Source organism: Phyllopteryx taeniolatus, chromosome 13 (genome assembly GCF_024500385.1).
Source record: "Phyllopteryx taeniolatus isolate TA_2022b chromosome 13, UOR_Ptae_1.2, whole genome shotgun sequence".
In the NCBI taxonomy this organism is placed as follows: Eukaryota; Metazoa; Chordata; class Actinopteri; order Syngnathiformes; family Syngnathidae; genus Phyllopteryx; species Phyllopteryx taeniolatus.
Window position 1 is genome coordinate 13,394,440 of NC_084514.1, and position 23,217 is coordinate 13,417,656.

A 23,217-nucleotide genomic window follows, 5' to 3' on the forward strand; every position below is an offset into this window, starting at 1 on the left:
AAATTCATATGTACAATTCTCCCAAGGACTCAGATGCCCCTCAAATATCACTTTGGGTGGAACTGATCATTTTGATATGTCTATTTTTAGTTTTGAATAAAGAAAAAAAAAGGGCACTTTTTTCATTCAGGGCAAAAAGGCAGGTGCTTGATCACCACTTGGGCTCAATGTGTCCATATGCCTGTTTCCAAATTTTCTACAGCAGTACTAAAGGCTCATAGTGCACATCCAGTGCAGGGTCATGGGGAGGTGGAGCCCTATATCTGCTGACCCTGACCCAGAGGTGGAGTAGATAGATAGGGGATTTTCATTTTTGGTGGTGGGCATGTTTTACACACACACACACACACACACACACACACACGCATATCCACACAAGGTCTGAGGGCGAGCAAGAACACCACAATAACGATGTTCCCTGTAACACGTCACAGGCGGCAGGCTAGGAATCGAGGTGCAAGGCGGCATGTGAAAAACACTTCTTGGAGAGCTAGCTCGGGTACAGACCCCCCCCCCCCCCCCCCAACGCCTCCTCCTCTCCCTCACATCTATGCGCTTACACACATAGACACACACTCTTCTAAGACAGCATGCAGCAGGGGATCGACCTGAGCTTCAGGTACGGTACAGTATGTCAACTTTTTCAACAGCCCTACAAGTATGTGAGCTGGTGGAATCGTGTAAATGATTGTGTTGGTCTTGGTTTGGCGGTGGAGGGGGGCATTGGGAGGGCGAGGTAAAGCGAGTCGGAAGGGGGCACGTGTTTGATTTTCAAGTAGGGAAAACCTCTTCAAAGATGGGCTACAGAGACTGTGTGCGTGGGCTGCTGGATGCATATTTAATATGTGAGTGGGCAGGGATCGAGCAGGAGAATGAGAGTGTATCAGTCTTGGTCAAATGCTTCCGATGGAAGTCTTTAGCAGTAACCTTTACCATTTTATCAATTTGATCAAATTGGAGTAACACGCTGCTCCTCGTAATATTGCTGAATGCAAACTAATCACGTTGACTTTTGAAAGCTTCAGAGTGATGCTTTTCATTGGCAAAATAGAGTAAGTTCGGCGTCTGAGTGGCTCTCACGGTGCAATACAGCTGGCGGGGGCTCTCGGCACGTTTCACTCTGCAGCAGCAGCAGCAGCATCAGCAGCAGCATCCTCATCCTCATCACCAGGTGCAGCACGAGGATTCTTTGGGAGCTGCGCTGGTGCACGGAGGAAGAAGACCCGCTGAAGCCCACTCGAGAGTAATGCTCGTGGGCACAGTCGAGCGTGTTGAATGAGGAAGCAGCTAAGCAGCTACCGGGACTGCTCGGTGTTCTGTTCCCGTCTAGACGAGCCTTTCACACGGGGCGGGGGGCGGGGGGGGGGGGGGGGGCACATGCCAGCCGGGCGCTTAACGGAGCCTCGCCGGCAGGAGGAGTAAATGGGACCGCACATCGTCCGAGCGTTAGAAAGATGGAGCCATTTGTTCTGCTCGTTCTCAGCTGCTTTGGCGTCTCGCGGGTCTCAGCGGGTAAGTTGACGATGATCATGTGCAATTGCAAAGAGGCTCTTTATAGCGCGGCAGCATCCGCGCCACCTGAGTGCCATTTGGCTGGGTGGCTCAAGGTTCCACATTCGTGTGCGCGGGGAGGAAGAAGGGAAGACCGTTTGCAACGATGTGAACGTCATCGTGCATCGTGCACCGTGCACGTGCACGCTGTGCGTTATCTCCGGAACCCGTGGAGAGCGTTTGCGTGACATCTTAGTGAGCGACGTGCAAGTGTGATTGTTTATCTGTTACAATGGACTGTATTACGATGGCCTAGGTTGAATGGCTCCTATGGGATTTATTAGAAATGGAATTGGCTGTCATGTAACACAGTGTGCGCGCGCATGTGCCGAGATCTATGATTGATGCAAAATATTGTGCAAGTCTCACGAAGACTTGAAGCTTATTAAATGTGTCCATTAAGTACACATTTGATAATATTCTACACTGTTGGACCTTACCGGGTCCAAAAGGTACATTCATGTTCACACCGCTGGCAAACATTGTTCTCTCTAAACTGCTGCACTTCATTATGGGAAGGACAAGAAACATTTTTTAAGTAGCCCACAAATGGGATCTTGAGTCAATCAGTTATCATCTCTTGTACACTATTCCATGCCCCTCATCCTTAGCGCTAATAAGATAATACAAGATAAGAGAGTACAACTTCAAATCAGAAATATAAGCATTATACTGTATTTCATCCATCATCCAAAACTGGCACATAAACACTCGTGTTGGTGTGCCTACACATTTTTTTTAAAAAAACACACAAAAAAAAGACCACTTGGTCATCCTATTCACTGTATCAAAAAAGATATGAATTCTCTGTTTTGATTGACACTGTCAATTTAATCATATGTTGATTTTCGAGGTTGTAGTTTGCATCCATCGTCACTTTCTAATACTTTGGTTTCCAGAGTCAGAACAGCTGCATGACTGAACCTCGAGCGCTCATTGTTTTGTCGCGTTTTTAGGATCTTTTTGTTTTTGAATGATTATTCGCAAATCATTTGGGATATATTGAAGTTCCACAAAATATCCATGACATCACATCCCCTACTAGCTGACCTTTGAGAACAGGCTGGATCGCATTTGTTTGCTGCATTGTCACAGAGCAGTGGACTGATGCGTGTTTCCTTGGAGCTGCTTTAAAGCGACACACAACATGTAAATGTACCTCTAATTCGGCCAACAGTTTTCTACCTGTCAAACAATTCACTGGCCATTTGTACTGAGCTTCTTTCAAAATAATAAATACATCAATAAATCAATAAAATCACTCATTTATTGTTTGATAATCCAACAAGCACAATTGGAATAATATTTGAAATTGTGCGTCTTATTCTGGCTTCCTTCGATATAGCTTCGCATGAATCCGCTCATGAAAATGCTTGTCTATCATATAATGGCCACATGTGGAGATCGTCACAGTTAATGCAGCATTCATAACCTATTTGGATGCACATTTATGCCGCATACAAAATGCATCTATATCTGCACGTAGCGACGTCAATCGTTATTTTACAGTGTATTTACGTAAGGCTCATAAGTCGCAAGGGAAGAGGTGAAGGCGATTTCTTTCAAAAGGCAAACTCTAGAAACGTTGATGTGATGTCAAGTCTGAGTGTCGGCCTGGCAAGAGTGCGCGGGCGCGGGACAAGAACATTTACATCCGTGCTGACGTCTTTACCGCATCGGTGTGTGTTTATCGCGACTCACAAACAGCTGGCTGAACCTGGGGAAGGAGAGAAGTCACGTTTCAATTTCACTCCCTAACACATTCATCTCAATGAGTCTGTAAATTGTCGGGGGCAATTTTCCCAGGGTTATTTCAAGAAAAAAAGGCTGGGGGGGGGGAATCAATGAATCAATGAATCATTCGACATTTGCAAAAGGCAAAATGACTCCAGTTTTTGTAATGCTTATAATTAGAATGCAGTCTTTCAAGTGCTCAGGGAATATGTTTTCATGCTGCATGTAAAAATATAGAAACTTTTTCGGGCTCAGGATTATACAGGTGCAGGTGATACATTTTCAGTCGCCATCGAGACGACGGAATTGAGTACGGTTGTCCCGATCACGTCTATTTTTTGGGGGGGGGGATTTTCAGGATCTGCCGATACCGAGTCCCGATCCGATACCTCGACCACGCATTAAAAAAAGAAATGTTCTCCGAATATACATACATATGTGTGTGTCTATGGTTATACATAGACACATACATACAAAAATATATACCGAGAACATATATATATATATATATATATATATATTTTATATGGGCCATTCACAAACATGCACACTTAAAAGTGGTTTTAGCTATACAGTACACAAAATTTGTATTGGCCCAACTCAGGTAACTTATTTATAATAATATAATAAGTGTTGTTGTTTTTTTGACATATGAGCAAATTCGTGAAATATAGCCACATAACATTTACACTAATAGAATAGTAACGCAGATCAGCGTGCAGGATGCTTCATAATATTTTCATGGTGCATTTCTACATGTTATTTCCTGGGGATGCAAATAGCACCAATTCGGCGTAATGCCATATAAACTGAAACATAGTATAGTGGACTGCTAAACAATACATTGACATCGTTATTTATTCGTCTTAAGGCTATGATGACCGTCAGAGTTGGTGGGATGCGTCACGTGCGTGACTCTGCTCATCTATAAGCGACACGATTGACGTATGACCTCGCCTTTCCACCGAGGAGCTTTTTAACCACCTCGGTGACCTCAACCCCAGAGATAGGAGAGCCCGCCTCAGAGACCCCAGACTCTGCTTCCTCATGGGAAGGCGTGTCGGTGGAATTGAGGAGGTCTTCGAAGTATTCTCCCCACCGGCTCACAACGTTCCGAGTCGAGGTCAGCAGCGCCCCATCCCCACTAGCATCCCCACTATACACAGTGTTGATGGTGCACTGGTTCCCCTCCTGAGATGCCAGATGGTGGACCAGAATTTCCTCGAAGCCGTCCGGAAGTCTTTCTCCATGGCCTCACCGAACTCCTCCCATGCACGGGTTTTTGCTTCAGCGACCAGCAAAGCTGGATTCTATACTATATCTAGTCGGAACTTTTCGACCACTGCCCAGCTCGCACTGCACCCGACCCCTATGGCCCCTCCCACAGGTGGTGAGCCCATGGGAAGGGGGACCCACGTTACCCTTTCGGGCTGTGCCCGGCCGGGCTCCGTGGGCGCAGGCCCGACCACCAGGCGCTCGCCCTCGAGCCCCACCTCCAGAGGGGGGCCCCGGTGACCCGCGTCCGGGCAAGGGAAACCTAGATCCATTTAATGTAGTCTTCATAGGGGTCTTGGGAGCCGTGCTTTGTCTGGTCCCTCACCTAGGACCTGTTTGCCATGGGTGACCCTACCAGGGGTGTGAAGCCCCAGACAACTTAGCTCCGAGGATCATTGGGACACACAAACCCCTCCACCACGATAAGGTGACGGCTTCCAGGAGGGCGACGCAAAATCAGCCATCACAATTCCTGTCAGGTTTGAAAAGTCACATTGCATGTGCTAAATTAATTTATTTGCATATACTCCTTCCAGAACCTGCATAATGAACTGCGAAGCAATTTTGCAAGATGTCATCGTGGGTGGGCCTGGTTAGTAGATCAGCTTCCATCTATTTGCGTGAGCAATCAAGTTTGATATACTCTACACACAAAACTTTAAATCACCCTTTGTGTGTTATAATATGCTTGAACACAGTCAAACAAGTATCAGTAGTGTTTGTTTTCGAGGAAACTCAATAATAAATACGCCAACTGGAAAGATTCGGAAGGAAAAGGAAAAGATTTTGTTTCACAGGTGGTGCCTGAACATTTGTAAAGCTTTGTGAAATCGGTTATAAAATCTATCCGTTTCAACATGTTAGAATTTTGTGAAAGCAGTTTGGGGATTACCACTTCCTGTTCCAACATGTCTGTGCACCAGTGCACAAAGCAAGGTCCATAAAGACATGGATGAGAAACATTGGTATGGATGGACACAACCGGCCTGCACAGGGTCCAGCCCTCAATGCGATCGAACACGAGTGGACAGTGAGCCAGGCCTTCTCATCCAACATCAGTGTGTGACCTCACCAATGTACTCCTGTTACACTCTTAAACCTTGTTGAAAGCCTTCCCACAAGAGTTGAAACTGTCATAGCTGCAAAAGGGTAGACAAACTTCAAATTAAACCATATGGATTTAGAATCACGGCACGGTGGCCGACTGGTTAGAGCGTCAGCCTCACAGTTCTGAGGTGCGGGGTTCAATCCCCGTCCCCGCCTGTGTGGAGTTTGCATGTTCTCCCCGTGCCTGCGTGGGTTTTCTCCGGGTACTCCGGTTTCCTCCCACATCCCAAAAAAAACATGCATGAATTGGAGACTCTAAATTGCCCGTAGGCATGACTGTGAGTGCGAATGGTTGTTTGTTCCTATGTGCCCTGCGATTGGCTGGCAACCAGTTCAGGGTGTACCCCGCCTCCTGCCCGATGACAGCTGGGATAGGCTCCAGCACCCCCGCGACCCTAGTGAGGAGAAGCGGCTTAGAAAATGGATGGATGGATGGATGGATTTAGAATCATATCATCAAATCATATGTGAGTCAAGGCAGATGAGCATATACTTTTGGCAGCATAGTGTACATCTGTCTGACCGTGTTGCGGTTCTGGGTTTGAATTTTGACTCTGGCCTTCCTGTATGGAGTCTGTAATTTTTTTTCATGAAGTGGTCCAACATAAGGTGTCCTTCAGCTCAAAAAAAGTTTGAACAACACTGAAAAGCTCAAGCTATTGCTATAGTAAAACTTTTAGGTGAGACATTGCAACAGACAGCATTGTTATTAAGGCTTCCAGCATCAATATTCTTCGGGAGTCGGGCATATGTGTGCGTTGGTTTGAGATGAGGGACCAGTGGGTAGAGAATCGACAAAAGAATCTGCAGGCGGCAGAGTTGGCCTTTAATATTACTAAAAGTCCCTGTTGAAGTCGCAGTCCCTGAGAGGAATCAAAGGTCAACTCGCTGTGTGTGTTTTGAGATGAGAGCACAATATAGACAGACTGAAAGAGCTGAATTAGTTTGATTTGGGACTTCTTAAGTCCCCTCAGGCCCCTCCCGTTTCGGAGTCTTCAGGGGACAGATGACAGATAAATAGTAAGCAAAAGCAAAATAACTTTAAACATGATAGTCGCTGATGATAAAGATATGCAGCTGGCCCCCTTCCTGTCACCTTTTCCTACACAGGCTATTCATCACAGCTTCAACCGCAGGTATCGTGGAAACAAGTCGCACTGGAACGTTGGGGATTTGCTGGCAAGCGTCTGAATAAAGAGTGCGCGAGTTCATGAGCTGCAGCACCCCGCCCATTAATTATCAGTAGTGTAATTTGTTAACCTGCACAATATATCATCTCCGCACCGAGCGGCCTGATTATGTTTATATCCTAATAAAGCCAGCAGAGGGGCATCATTGAAAGTGACCACTTCTTCTTGTCCCTATTCATCTTACTTATTTGACTTAAGAGTCCAAATATCTATCAAGGCCAGACTCATTCATAAATGTGCTGTAACATGATGATGATTATACTGTGGATGCCTTATTTAGAATAAGGTGCTGCAACAGTCTCATCATTTGTTACTGGAAGTTGCTATTCTTTCAAAAACCGCTGCTGTTTGCCTAGATGGCTCTGGAGATATATACATACACTCTTCATGTTATTCAGTTTTCATTGTCTGACACTTTCAGGCAGCACACAAGACCTCTGACAGCTGAGCAGCTCTTAATGTTGTTAGAACTCAGTTGCACCCCGAGGCATGCAATGCATCTCCATGAAAACCTGGAGTACACTTTTGGAGCCGTAACTGATCACGTTCACATACAAACGTGATCAATTATTCAGCTCCATAGGGAATACTGCCACATTTTTCTGTCGCAGATATCAAGCCAGGATAAAAACCTGTGCAGCCAATTATTTGATCTGTCTCTATCTATAGCCTTTCGAGATCCTTTTTCATGAAATCATGTTTTCACAGGCCAACAACAAAACAGCCCTACCCAAAAAATAAGTATATCTTTCAATGAAAATCCAACCAGTAAATTATTAACAGTTCCTTGCTTGGAGTAGAAACATTTCATAAAGAAGACATTCATTCAAGCTTGTCAATGTTATATTCTTTTGTAACAGCCAAAATGGTTCCGCACAGACAAACAGGTCTGTCCTTTACATTGGTGAACAGATATTCTGCTTCCAACTTGTCTTGAAAGCTCCTATTTTTCCATCATTTGATCTGTTCTTGCAGGCCAAATAGAATTACACCAGGGGCCAAATTCAATTTGACTTGTTTTACGGATTGTTGCAGGATTTATAAATTCAGATGACGCAATAAAAAAAAAAAACACTTTTATATGTTACATACTGTTAACCATGAAATTTGTGGTGAGTTCTACAGCAGAGATGAGACAGACCCAAACTTTGCATTGATTTTACCCCTCAGAAGTTTAAAAGTCACACTTTTGTCTGTCTTTTTGCAGATACCTTGTCCCCTCCTGTCAATGTTACCATCAAAGCAGTGAAAGCTAACTCTGCTCTGGTGACATGGGACATCCCCGAGGGAGACCCTGTCATTGGCTTTGCCATCACACAGCAGGTGATGGACACACAGATACCATACATCCAACACACATAGCATTTTGTTTCAATAAGTACTGTAGAATGCGCACATGCACGTACAAACTACTCAGTGAGACATTGTACAAATGAGGTCGTGTTTAATCGCTGTGGGTTGCTGCCATTTTTCTATTCTTCTTACTGTGTAATCCCCTTCCTTTAGCCTATAAGATTCATTATGGGAACAATCACAGTAGTTGTGGTCTTGTTTGACAGCTCTCAGAAGAAAAGAAAAAAAGATCCGAGTAATGGGGTTACTATTTACTGACATCAACATATTAGTCATTTACATACAAATGCATGAATTGCATAACTTCACTAACCTTTGTTTATCCTTTTCACGGATACTGTAATGCACACAGACGGGCAAAAATATGCAGACTCAGGGCAGGCATGGCTCAGTTGGCAGCAGTACCTGTAAAATGTGTGTAAAATGCTCAAGAGTGGGCGGCACGGTGATTGACCGGTTAGAGCGTCTGCCTCACAGTTCTGAGGACCCGGGCTCAATCCCCTGGCCCCGCCTGTGTGGAGTATGCATGTTCTCCCCGTGCCTGCGTGGCTTTTCTCCGGGCACTCCCACATCCCGAAAACATGCATGGTAGGTTCATTGACGACTCTAAATTGCCCGTAGGTGTGACTGTGAGTGCGAATGGTTGTGTTTCTATACGTGCCCTACGATTGGCTGGCGACCGGTTCAGGGCGTACCCCGCCTCCTGCCCGATGATAGCCGGGATGGGCTCCGGCACGCCCGCGAACCTCGTGAGGAGAAGCGGCTCAGAAAATGGATGCTCAAAAGTATTGCAGCAAAAATCCTCCCTAAAGAAGTGGGACACCTAACTGATACACAGAAACTCTAAGTGGAACAAAATAGGGCGTCTGAGTGACAAATTCTATTGTGTATCTTTGAGAATTTTCATCCATTCATCATGAAGATCATTAGGAGGTCTGAGGTTGCTAGTGTGGGACAACAGGCTCACCATCTTCATTCTAATTCATCCAAAAGGAGTTTGACGGCATTAACATCACTAAAATGATCAAACCATGCTTTTATCTTGCGCTGAGCACTGGGGCAAAGTCATGCAGGGAAGCTTGGTATGCTAAAGAATTCAGATTCAGGGAAAATGCCCCTGATTGATCATTAGATTAGGTACAGTATGTAGCAATAGTTAATTGTCAATATGTTACAATTAGCATCTTTCTGAGTCGTTACTTTTTAGTTTATCTGTATGGTATTAATGTGCCGTATAATTTAGTCTTCAGTGTTAAACATTATTCCACAAAACTCTCCTGTATTGTGCCCCAACAGAAGAAAGACGTGCGTATGCTACGATTCATCCAGGAAGTCAACACCACAACACGCTCCTGTGCATTATGGGACTTAGAGGAGGAGACAGACTACATTGTACATGTCCAGTCCATCAGCATGTTTGGGACGAGTCCTCAAAGCGAACCTTTAAGCTTCCGAACGCCGAAGGAGGCCGATACTCAGGCTTCTAAGAATAAAGGTAAAGTGGAACCGATAGCGTGAATCAATACAAAAATGCTTGCACTGCTTTTTTGTGTTTGCTCTCAACCTAGAAGGTGCAGCAAGAACTTGGCCTTTTGATAATATCTTGTGTAAACACCGATACAAATGTGGCTTCACACGATCGGGAGCTTTGGGGCCGATCACCGATCAGCAAGTTTAAAAAAACGATAACCGATCACCAATTCGATCACAAGATGGAGCAATGTGTCCATTTACATGACTTGGTCATTTATTGTGTATACTTGTGCACTGTATACTGAGTGCTGTATCCATCCAGCCAACCATTTTCTGTCCCGCTTAACCTCACTCGGGTCGCGGGTGTGCTGGAGCCCATCCCAGCTCAAAATTATTCTCTAGCATTTTAGACAAAAGTTCAAGGATTGGCCACTGACATAAGTTTAGCTCAGCTCAGCTCAACATTACGGCATGACAGGAATAATGGGTGCTAACTTATTGTAATTAAATTACTTAAATAAATACAGTTAATGACATGCTTACTCTACCTTTCTCACTGTCCCGGCGCTATATGGACGGGTGTTGTCCACAGTTTGCGTCCGTTTGGCTTTTCCTTTTTTTTTTTTTTTTTTTTAGTCGCGGCATGCTCCTCATCAACAAGATTGAAAAAAACTTTATTGGACGTCAGATAGTTACAGTACTGCGCCACAAGATACGTGACAAGGCTAAAAATAAACTGGCTTTTAGATTCATACGCAACGGCCACGCCGAGTTCAACGTCTTGCGCGGAGCCGATCGATGACGTCATTGATCGGATCGGCGAATTATGACAGGAGAGCCGATCAGCTGCTCAGCATAAAATGCTAATTATCGGCCGATACCTATCACACCGATCAGATCGTCGTAAAGTCTAATAAAAATCAATATGCAAACAAAGCGTGACATGAACTTTCACAACAGAGTGCTCTGCACAGCCAAGGGGGTATATTCTTTCTGTATTGACGTGCCTCTGCAGGCCACCTTGCTTGCAATCAGCACCACTGCACAGTAAACCAAAATGAGGGAAAAGGGGGAGCATTTATCAGTTGCCGAGTAGAGGAAGCTGCAAGGGATGGTAAATCAATGCGCTCTTGGCTGAAGCCTTATCTCCACAATTCCTCCTCATCCTCAGCTCCTGTGTGACGCTCTGCAGGACTCCTCCGTGAAAGTGGAGCCATAGAGAGTCTGAACTTCTTTCACAGTGGAAAGATAGTGTGGAATACAAACACAGTACGTTCACTGCAGAAGACTGAACATGTACGCTCTTTCCACCACTTAGGCCTAATTACCTGTGGAAGTCTTATCTAAGGGTTGTTGCTGCAAGCAAATACAATTTGAAAAATCAATAACAGGACAGGTCCCAAACCAAGTTTCATGTACTGTACTACCTTGTGCTCATTTAACTGACATTGATGACTTTTTCTCCCAAATAAACAAGACTCTTAACTGACATTTTGACATTAAGAGGAATATATACACACGACAACAACAACAACAACAACAAAGTTATTGTACCTTGAAAATAATTTCATGAAGCCTCTTAAATATTCATGAACTTTGTTGAGGAAGCAATATTATACAGTTAGTGGAACCTCCTTGATTTCTCGTTTTGTACGTTTTCCAACCCAGTCGGCAGATGCTGGTTTACTGCATACAGTATACCGTAATTCCAAATCACTTTCTTTTCTGCAATGGAACCTTCACATTAGCTTTGGATTGATGTTCCAATGTGTCATTGCATTACTCAGATCTCAGAAAAAACCACCCATTAACAGAAACATTAGTCACATTTTTACATTAACTAAATGAAGTATGCGGTTTTATAAGTGAATCAGCCAAAGAGAGAAATATTGCTGCTATTTGCACAGCAAAGTGTATGAGCGCTTCCATTAGTACTGTTCACGCTTTGTCTACTTATGACAGGTGAATTTTCAAAGAAGAGAGACTTTCTCTCCTCGCCACATCTTCAAACCCACGTGGCAGTCTCAATAGGAACAATAACCGGAAAAGTGTGCACATTTTTCTTCAGTTTAATCTTGAGGGGACCAAATGAGGTTAGAGGGAGTTACAGCAAATCCAAACTGAACAACATCTGCAGAAAACATGATAATATAATGTTGATAATGATGATAATGAATGTGTGAAAAGTGTGAGCAGACAAAACAAAAGGGCTAACCTAGTCAAAGGTTACAACTCACAAGAACATTACAATGAACCTAAAAAAAAATATATTTAATCCTTACCTAAATATGTGAACTGACAGTTACACAGTGAAACCTCCGGTGTCGAACACTGGTTAACTTTTCACTTGGTTCAGATTCCTACATATACAGTATGTTCGGAGAGGTGAATGAAGTTCACTCTGGTCTGGTTACCATTAAATCACAGGCCACAAAAAAACTAAACAAAAAACAAGAAAACACATTCACATTCACACTTATTGGAAAATTTAGAGTCTTCGGTAAACATTCCAAAACTGCCTGTTTTTGGAATGTGGGAGGAAGCCAGAGTACCCAGAGAAAACTCACACTAGCATGGGGAGAACATGCAAAGTCCACACAGGGGGATGGGAGCCGAGATTCAAACCAATAGGTCAGAACTGTGAGGCAAGCATGCTAACCAATAGAACACTGTGTCGCAGTCTCAGACTACATTGTACAGAGCATTGCAACACATTGAAAAGAAATCCTCCATTTCATTCTGGCTTCAACCAATTCCAAAACGTTTCGATGGAATCAAGGTGAACTATGACATCACCTATCGGCACACAGCTAGACCAGCAGTATGATCATACATTACAGCTTCACTGTTGTAGCTTTATCTCCAGGGAAATGGGAAATGGAATGCACTTACATGCAGTAGGCCAGGCCCACTGGGGGCAATTTCGGGCTCAGTGTCTTGCCAAAGGACACTTCGACAGCGCTTCGGAGCCGGGATTCGACCCGCTCTACCAACTGAGACCTGGTCTCTAAAAATCCGAATATTATTACTTTCCATCTTGTGTTCTCAAATTTGATTTGAACAATTTTCAGTAGCAACATTTGTCTATTTATGAGACTGTGTACGTTTAGGCAGCTAGATTTTGTTGTGAATTAAATGATCATGAATATATTTAGCAAAAAGTCGAATACTGAATGGTGCTCTAGAAAACTGTATTTGCTTATGTGATTCTCTTTAAATAAATGAATATCGCGTTAAGATGAATTAATGCAATACCTGTATTCAAACTTCAAGCTCTATGAGTGAAAGAATGAAAGTTTAATTTCTACGTCTTTCTACTGAGTATGGCAACAAGCAATCCGTTTGTAAACATTTATTCATTTCAATTTGAGCCTACTTTAAAACACCGTTGTCATCAAGGTGGATTGACATTTGAGCTCCAATTAAAATCGATTTGTTTTTGCTCAATGTATTATTGTGTTCGGTTGATTTTGCTTGACTCAAATTAGCAATCGGCATTTTTTTCTTTTTAACGATAACCATAGTGAAGGGCAAGTGGAGACGAGCGATGCAGGCACTGCTGCACGGGAACAGGTGTGGCCTTTGGTTGCTGTGCTTGAAAAGTGTGATATCTGGCCAGTTTATAGGATCAAGAGCCCTAGCACCCCTTGGGCATTTGTGCTTTGATTAGTGAATAGTGGACAAGGGGCCAATCGATCCGCAGAATTGCTTGTTTCGGAAAGCTACTGGAGCATGAATTGCATTCTTGCCACACTGGGGCCTCAAAATGTCACCCAGTGAATCTAACAAAGGATGTGAGGCCCACTCTCTACACTGCGGTGAACTTTATATCAAGCCTGTGACTTCCACAACTTTCAGGAATGACAGAAAAGTGCCCATGGGCACCTCGGCAGTCAACAGAATGCAAACTATCATCTCTACAACAAGCAGTTGCCATTTCTTTAGTCCGCAAAGCCTGACGCTCGACTTTCCAAAGACTTATGGATGAACTATTGCCGTCCAAGATCAGTGCAACTCACCAAGAACCGTCGCAAAAAAAGGAAATAACAGAGACTCCTTAGCATTAAGGAGAATTTGCGTGAGTGCAAACCATCTGAGCGATTCCCTGACAAGTATGCTGCCTTTTTACTCTCACAGACGAAGTAACGATGGAGGAAGTGGGCCAGACCAACCAGTTGAGGGCGGGGGAGCTCATCATCATTGTGGTGGTGCTTATCATGTGGGCAGGTGAGGATCATGTAAAACACTGTAGAATTAGAGAGATTTCCTCAAAAATTGTGTGTGAATGTATTGGGACTTTTTCTATTATATCACAGCATATTATATCATCGCCATCTTCAGATACCATGCACGTGCCTAGGGTTGTCAGCAGCACAGGGAAGATATCATGGAAATCTGTTACTGTAATTTGTTTTTATTCTGTTACTGTGAACCCCCGTTGTAGGAACCAAGCCCTGCGGCGAATAGCAAGAATCCGTGGGTAATCCATGTCCCCGTTAAACCCCGTTAAAAGATGTGAACAAAGCACCACTTTGGTCACTTCAACATAGTTCATTGGCCCCAACATGCCACAAGAAGGTGGTAAAGCAATACTTTTATTTAGGAATAACAGAGGATAAATTCCCCAAAAATCGGAGAAATGCGAATCAGTGAATGCTGAACCACGAACATGTGTTGTTCATTGTACATTATTACACCAGAAGTCATCTAATGCCTCAAAGTGAGGCAAGCGTCACATGAAACCCTCCGGTGTACATTGCTCTGAACAAATTTAAGGAACAAAATGTGCATTTTGTTCTGTAAGTGACTTCCATCCGTTGAGCAATGCCTTTTTCTCATCGGTGAAAGAATGTTAAATAATCAAGCATAAATGTATAATGCTTGATTATGGGCATCCACAGAATTACTACTGCTCACTTGTTCTGACGCTCTTCTTCCCAGGTGTGATCGCTCTCTTCTGTCGCCAGTATGACATCATCAAAGACAATGAGCCCAACAACAACAAGGACAAAGCCAAAACCTCATCAGAGTGCAGCACTCCCGAACACCCGACAGGGGGGCTGTTGCGTAGTAAGGTATAACCCGCCCACTCCCTCCTCCCCCGAGGTGCCTCCCCCCTCAACGGCACCGGGCAGGTGAATGGTGCCGCCCGCTACCAGACCTTTTTCACTTGACATTCTTGTGCACTCATACAGTGTTTGTCAATGTCAAACAAAAGGTTGCTGTCATTGCCGTCAGTGTCTCGGAGTCCTACAAATGCAGTATATTCTCTTCCACCTGCACAATACTCCATATTATGCGTGCATCATCTTTGAGGTAATGATGCAAAGCGAGTGGGAAGTGGTCCCAACAGTGTAACAGTGAGAATGCTTTATACAATTGCAACAAAAAAAAAGTTTGGGAAACCATTGGAATTTGAAGATTTCTGCATAAATTGGTCATGAAATGTGATTTGATCTTCACTTGTCACAACAATAGACAAACTATTTTCTAAAAGCAATACCACACAAACGATATGTTTCCATGTTTTTATTGAGTGGAAAAGGTATTGTATGTGAACCTTTGGATTTCAATTAGGTTGAGATCAGGACTCTGACTGAGCCACTCAAGAAGGCGTATTTTGTACTGTTAAATCCATTTTGTTGTTGACTTACTTCTGTCATTTGTGTTGTTGTCATGTTGCTTCACTCCTCCTCTGTTCTGCCTCGATCAGACTACATCGTTTTAGCCGCGATATTGGCTCAATTAGCTATTGCAGCCGATTTCCTAGATCGGGAACGACAAGATTTCTTGTAGTGTGACATAATCTACGCCTAACGATTCGGCCCTACGATAGCCCTACGACGCCAAAATGAAGAGTCTAGCATGTTTTACTGTTTTGTATATCTTCGTGTAGTGTGACATATTAACGCCAACTCTCCGACAGCGACCGATAGGATTGCCTATTGTGACCGGCGCATCGCCCCCCATGTTTGCCGTTGTCAACATGATTCAACACAACGCCGGCATGTTTACGTACAACCGGTCGTTAGTGCTAGCACTAGCTTGCTAGGCTACATAACAATTTGTTGCCTGCTTGCGTGCCATATCGTATTACAAATACATGAACATACATCAAGCAATCCTTAAATAATCCTCGTCTTCTCCCGAGCACCGGTGACGGCCACCACACATTTTTCCTCATTTTGTCTCCCCCCCTCCCCCCTCCCACCCCTTGGTCTATTGTTGTGACTTGAATGAAGATAAGTCTGTGTAGATCAGAGCTGGGTAGTAACGCGCTATTTATTCCGCTACATTTACTCAAGTAACATTTTGGATAAATTATACATTTTTTTACTTTGACTTGAGTATTTAGGTAAAAAAGAATAGATACTTTTACTCCGTTACAATGATCGCCATGCCGCTCGCTACTTTTATTTATCGATAAGTGCATGCGTGATCTATTTTTGCGCCAATCCAACGTGATCACTAGTGTCGATTGACTTCAATTCTCCAATCGGACGGCACAAGACATGACCACACGCACACACACACGCACACGCACACACACACACACACATATATATATATATATAAATTTGTTGTTAAAATGACTCGAAAAGACTCGAAACTCAAAGTGTCGGACTTGCAACTTGACTCGGGACCTGAGGATAACGACTGGAGACTCGTGACTTGCAAAGCAATAAGCGGAGATCATCTCTGGTGATTGGTCCGTTTTAGTCACATGCTGTTATGACGTACTGAGCGTGCCCCTTGATTCTACATACCATCGCCGCCTTCTCGATCGATTTTGCAGCATAATTAAACGTATCATCTGGTCATCTATGTCCATTTGTTCTAGCAGACACTGTTCCACGCTCGCCATTCTTGTTGCTTTGTTCCTTGTTACCGAAAGGAAAGTAAAAATGGCCCAAAAATGGAGAGGAAACTCATGTGGTGTCCAAGCCAATAGCATCAGTAGCAACACCCTCGACTTGGAGGTGAACTGCAGTACATTTTCAAAACTGCACGCGTGAGTTGCGCTCGAGTATAAAGGCAAGCTACGCGCCGGATAGCCGCAGTGACGTCAGCACAGTCGCCGACCGTGCGAGTATAAAGAAGCCTTAACATCTAATTGGTTCTTTCTTCATGTGGAACCCCACCAAGTTATTTTGTAATCCACTAACTAACCCCTAAATTCACAAATGAACTAGCTAATCAACTAAGCAAACAACAAACAGCAATTATCAACCATCAATATCTTCGATCTTCACGCTTTTGTGCTTGGTCACGGAAATGCTAATGTTATTGTGTATGTAAAGCTCAGTAATCCTCTTGATTATGATCTAAGTTGTTGCATTGAGGTCCCAGCTTTTTTGGAACGTGTTGCAGCCATAAAATTCTAAGTTAATGATTATTTGCTAAAAACAATAAACGTTATCAGTTTGAACATTAAATATCTTGTCTTTGTAGTGTATTCAATGACATATAGGTTGAACATGATTTGCAAATCATTGTATTCTGTTTAACACAACGTCCAACTTCATTGGAATTGGGGTTGTATATTCCGCTCATGCACCCATTTCTGTTCTCCAACGGAACAGCATACTTGACATTGACAAACACCCACAGTGTCATCTGAACATCAGCTTCAGACAAAATGGAAATATGGCTTCAAGTGGTGCCATTTGTGCATGACTGCACCATTCAGCATCATGTAGCAAACACACTCAGCCTCTTGTAATCAATGCAAACACCAGTGCTAGTCGTTTCGCCAATTTATGCATAGGAGAAAAGCCAACTAACAAAACAAATAACCTTGAACATAAATGCAGCACAGAGGCATCCCCATGCTCATTGTTTTATTCCTGAGAGCCCTCCGGGATCTTCAGTCATGTCATCTTCTCTACTCCCACAGTTCTCCAAGAACAACAATAGGATGCAATCTGTCAACATCATTGAAGTGTGACTGTCTTCTCTGTGACTTGGTGTTCTCACAAATAAGTGGGCCCTTTTAAGTAAATCTGTTTGTCAGAATGCTTCGCTTACGTCTCCTTTGCCGCGGGCCTCCCAATGAACCAAAGCTTGCGGGACTCCAGGGATTCAGGAACTACTTGGCCAGCCTGAGAAGACATCCCACAGTGGAGCGACTGCAGGGAGAGTTGAGCGGATCTGCCATGCTTAACAACCAACGTACCATGGGGGAGGCAGAGATTAGGGCCAAATGGTCCTAGCAGTGGACAGATGGACCGAGTGCTGTTCAAGCTACCCCAAGGACCAAAGTCGATAGACTACCAGAGTCGTAGACCTTTTCATATACTCTCCCGCTTTCTTCTGTCTTTGAGTGGGTTGTGATTTGACAACATTTGTGGGTAGTTCCCACTGTGTCGAAATATTCCTTTGTGGTGTGATTTAATCCCATCTTCGAGCTATTGTTTTGGCCTTACATTCTCGAATCCAACTTTCTTTGAGTGAGGGTGAATCATTTATCAATCAAGCGTTGTTTTGTTACACAATGTACTGCCCCCACATTTCTATTGTTCTGGTACTTTTGGCACCTCATTGAGACAGAAAGTTCTGCCATCCTGTGGGGAACATACTGTATGTCCGGCGAGCTTGTTTCCCCCCTCAGGGAATCCAGACTGCACCTGGTTGAGTGAGGAGCAATTTCTAAAAATGAGCTGCGATGACGCCATTGCAGCTTCCAAGGGATCGCTCACTGCTGAAGTTTGGTGTCACGTTTGGTCACATTTCCTTTTTAACATCGCCTTGTCTCATTCATGCTTTTAATAGATTCAGATTCTTTAAATTCCGACATCACGAATGAACTGTCTTTATTTATCTTTGAGGGTGATGGATATATCAGCATTCTGGGTCTTGTAAAAGAGGTTTGGATACATCTACAGAGAAGTGGCCTTTGTAGAGACATTAGAGGAGATATTCCTTAAGCAATAACAACTCTAAGGCCCAGCACATGGAGGCAAGGACTTCACGTGCAATGAGGTCACATTCTGTAGAAAAACAACACACAAATGTAACCTCTAGGCATTGCAATGTTGAGACACATGCGCATTGTGACAAATGAGTACGACGACCCTCAGATGTTTGCTTTCTTGTAATAACATTGGAAAACAGCATTTCATGCATTCAGCGTCAAGATTCCGTGATGACCAGATGTCATCAAGGCATAAAGGGCTTTGTGTGTGTTTATCCAATACTGTATGTTCTTAAAATAAATTGAATAGAAACTATAATTGCACAGAAAAATACAGTTGCAGGTTCAGACTGAGTAATTCCTAAATATTTAATGTGTAAATACATTTAAGATTGTCGGAGCCCGAAATGAGTTATGACAATTTCAATAACTACAGTACTGCGCAAAAGTCTTAAAGGCCACAATTACATTTGCTGATTTTGTAATGCTGCAATTGCCGCAAGTGTTACAGTACAGACGATGTAGAAAAGAAAATTTGCCCAAATGGAATGGACCGCCCTAGTTGATACTGTATATAGGGGCACCAAATCCCTGCCAGCTCCCTTGTTCACGCAATTCATAACATCTGTATCAGTCCAACGAATTAGTGTTTTACGATGCGAAAATTGCTTCTTAAAATGAAATGGAAGCTAAAGGTAGACTAAGACCTTTGCAAAGTACTGTGCATTTTTAACATTACAGGGTGGTTCTCCTGGTGAAATATGTATTTTTTGTGTTATTTACTCTTCATGTCCGTCTATTAATAATCGTTTTGTAGCGCTTATCTACTCTATGTGCTTATATTATACATTTTGTCATTGAGCTATTAATGTTTAAAAAAATACTCTTTTGTTGAGGAAAAAAACATGTTTAAAGGTCAAACTACTGACCCAAATATAAGAGTATAAGAAGTTATTCAGAAGCTTGGAACTCATCATCTTAATTCTGACGCAATTACATTGTGTTTACAGACAAAACAATTGTGCATGCAAGAATAACCGTATTTTTTTTTTGGGAAAATACAACCCCAATTACAATGAAGTTGGGACGTTGTGTTAAACAGAGTACAATGTTTTTCAAATCATGTTCAACCTATATTTAATTGAATACACTACAAAGACAAGATATTTAATGTTCAAACTGATCAACTTTATTGTTTTTAGGAAATAATCATTAACTTGGAATTTTATGGCTGCAACACGTTCCAAAAAAGCTGGGACAGGGTTATCTTCACCACTGTGTTCCATCACCTTTTCTTTGAACAACATTCAATAAACGTTTGGGAACTGAGGAGACTAATTGTTGAAGCTTTGTCGGTGGAATTTTTTCCCATTCTTGCTTGATGTACAGCTTCAGCTGTTCAACAGTCCGGGGTCTCCGTTGTCGTATTTTACGCTTCATAATGCGCCCCGCATTTTCAATGGGAGACAGGCCTGGACTGCAGGCAGGCCAGTCTAAAGCCACGCTGTTGTAACACGTGCAGAATGTGGTTTGGCATTGTCTTGCTGAAATAAACAGGGGTGTCCGTGAAAAAGATGTTGCTTGGATGGCAGCATATGTTTCTCCAAAACTTGTATGTACCTTTCAGCATTAATGGTGCCTTCACAGATGTGCACGTTACCCATGCCAGTGGGACTAACACAGCCCCACACCATCACAGATGCTGGCTTTTGAACTTTACATCCATAACAGTCCGGATGGTTCTTTTTCTCTTTGGCGCGGAGGACACGACAACCACAATTTCCAAAAACAATTTGAAATGTGGATTCGTCTGCCCACAGAACCCTTTTCCACTTTGCATCAGTCCATCTTAGATGAGCTCGGGCCCAGAGAAGCCGGCGGCGTTTCTCAGTGTTGTTGATAAATGGCTTTTGCTTTGTATAGTAGAGTTTTAAGTTGTACTGACGGATGTAGTGCCGAACTGTATTTACTGACATTGGTTTTCTGAAGTGTTCCTGAGCCCATGTGGTGATATCCTTTACACATTGATGTCGGTTTTTGATGCAGTGCCGCCTAAGGGATCGACGTCACGGGCATTCAATGTTGGTTTTCGGCCTTGCCGCTTGCCGCAGATTCTCTGAACCTTTTGATGATATTATGGACCCTAAATGATGAAATCTATAAATTCCTTGCAATTGTACGTTGAGGAACATTGTCCTTAAACTGTTCGACTATTTTCTCACGTACTTGTTCACAAAGAGGTGACCCTCGCTCCATCTTTGCTTGTGAATGACTGAGCAATTCAGGGAAGCTCCTTTTATCCCCACTCATGGCACCCACCTGTTCCCAATTAGCCCGTTCACCTGTGGGATGTTCCAAACAGGTGTTTGATTAGCATTCCTCAACTTTCTCAGTCTTTTTTGCCACCTGTCCCAGCCTTTTTGGAACGTGTTGCAGCCATAAATATTCTAAGTTAATGATGATTTGCTAAAAACAATCAGGTTTATCAGTTTGAACATTAAATATCTTGTTTTTGTAGTGTATTCAATTAAATATAGGTTTTGAAAATGATGATTTATGTTTAACACAACGTCCCAACTTCATTGGAATTGGGGTTGTATAATGATTGACACCATTTCATTGCAAAACTAATACGCCTCATGTTCGATGCTGGCCATTACAGTAAATTGGTTGCATGTTTTACCACTATTACAGTCACTTAACTGAGGAGTAAGCTTCATGTTATTTTATACTGCAGTGGAAGAAGACAGAGGTAAAATGAGTCCAGTGGTTACACTTGAGCAGAGCCACATTGGACTCGACTGACGATGACTGCAGTGACAGCCTTTCATCAGTCCGGCTTCTTTTATTCTTTATGAATGGCAAAGCACAGGACTCCGACAAGCAGGGACTTATTTTCTGTACAGGCCAACACAGGACCTTGAGCTCCAGTTGAAGGGAGCATGGCCTTAAAACAGTGTTCTTCCTACATTGGGCAGAAATATCATTGCTCTTTACCTTTGTGGTGGAAGACTGAATCCATTTTTCCCTATTTCAATTCATAGGAATCAATTCAGGTATGAACAGCAGCCATTTTGTGTACCAAATGTAATCACTGTTGTTATGTTTTTATTTCTTTTCCTACCTAATAAATATTCTTACATTAGCATCTAATGCTACTAGGTTATATTTTAAACTTACTAGAATCAATTTAAATTAAACTGAATCTTCAAGACAGATTGTATACCAGAAACCACTGTTAGAGAACTAGGAAAAAAAACACTGTGCTAAGAAATAGTAATAAGACCACCAAGATTCTTCAAAGTTGCCTGATAAGGACAAGGATATAAATCATTTGAAACATTTCTAAAACAAACAAAAAAATGACTCTTTCTTTGTTTGAAAGAAATCATTTTAACTGTAGCTTCACGTTGAAAAATGAGTGCCACATTATTGGTTTTCCATGATGGGTGTACTCATGAACATTGTGTGTAAGAAGGTTCCTCACATTTGTTGTTGTCAAGCATAAACATTTGCTCATTGACCCTGTTAAAGATTGAAAATCACTATTTATATTCAAATTGTGGAAGGATTTAAGAGTGTTTGGCCAATATGGATGTATTTGGCTTGAGTAGTTTGCATAAAGACACAATATTCTCCTCAAATAGAATCAATAATGGTGTTCATTCAAGAACCTATTTGAAACCTCTTATTGAGATGTCGGGACCTTGCATTAAATGCAGCCAGCCTACATTGCCTACATTGCTTTCATGTTTCTTGCTCTACGAGTTTATTGTTTTGTATGAATTGGAAAACATGTTTGGAAACAAAGTCACCATTGAGACCGATCAGCCTGTTTCAGTTGTGAACAGAGATTGTGGACAAAGAAACATGGTTAGAAAAAAAACGGATTTATTAATCCAAACATATTTTATATTTATTGTATAATGTGTACAGCAGTTGTTGCTTAATGAGGGCTAGCATGGTTTAATTAACTATTATGCACAAGGTTACACAACTTCAGTTGGGAAGTATCTGGTGTGTGCTTACTTGTGTTTCCTTAAAATAAAAAGTATCAAATATTTTCTCCAAAAAATTGTCTCACCTCTTTCATGCGGAACAATGTTGTGGTGGATTGTCTAATTTAATCTGATGGTGTCTAAATCTTTATGTTCAAAAGGCAAAGGTTCCGGTGTCAGGTTTGCAAGTGAAAATGCGCATGAATGAAGAATGAATGAAAGAAGATTTACTGAAGAGTACATTTGAACCTTGGGATTCACGAGACATTAACTGTCAGACTTCTCAGAGCAACTGAATCTGATAAATAATAAAAATGTCAACAAGTACGACATGGTATGACATGGTGTGCTGGAAATATTTGTGGGGTCTCAATAATGCTCTATTTATTAGGCAAGAAATTCAAAGCATTTAGGGTCAAGGCATATTCCTCTAACCATTTTCCATAGCGCTTGTCCACTTTCAGGTCACGGGTGAGTGGGTGAGCCTATCACGGCTGACTTGGGGTGAGTGGCAGGGTACACCCTGGACTGGTCGTCAGCCAATCACAGGGCACATATACTGTAGACAAACAACCATTCTCACTCACATTCACACCTATTGACAATTTAGTCTCTAACGTGC

At 42.6% G+C, this 23,217-nt stretch overlaps 1 protein-coding gene across 4 annotated transcripts; it reads left to right on the forward strand.

Moving 5' to 3' along the window:
• Nucleotides 1-527: 527 nt before the first annotated feature.
• fndc5a (fibronectin type III domain containing 5a) lies at nt 528-22,672 on the forward strand. Of its 4 annotated transcripts, none has more exons than XM_061795904.1 (6): nt 528-619; nt 8,065-8,180; nt 9,507-9,705; nt 13,821-13,910; nt 14,625-14,758; nt 17,581-22,672. In XM_061795904.1, exons 3-6 carry the CDS (start codon nt 9,522-9,524, stop codon nt 17,629-17,631), a joined length of 459 nt encoding a protein of 152 aa, XP_061651888.1. In that variant the 5' UTR covers nt 528-619; nt 8,065-8,180; nt 9,507-9,521; the 3' UTR covers nt 17,632-22,672. The 4 variants fall into 4 exon arrangements, with proteins under 4 accessions (XP_061651888.1, XP_061651885.1, XP_061651887.1 ...); XM_061795901.1 differs by lacking the exon at nt 528-619 and adding an exon at nt 1,377-1,512; XM_061795903.1 differs by lacking the exons at nt 528-619; nt 13,821-13,910 and adding an exon at nt 1,377-1,512.
• Nucleotides 22,673-23,217: the final 545 nt, after the last annotated feature.

Excerpts from the sequence above, each read along its gene's own strand:
- fndc5a (XM_061795901.1), top strand. The coding sequence starts at position 1,455 with ATGGAGCCATTTGTTCTGCTCGTTCTCAGCTGCTTTGGCGTCTCGCGG. Across the intron at positions 8,181-9,506 it reads GCTTTGCCATCACACAGCAG|AAGAAAGACGTGCGTATGCT; the intron begins GTGATGGACACA and ends GTGCCCCAACAG. Across the intron at positions 13,911-14,624 it reads GGTGCTTATCATGTGGGCAG|GTGTGATCGCTCTCTTCTGT; the intron begins GTGAGGATCATG and ends TCTTCTTCCCAG.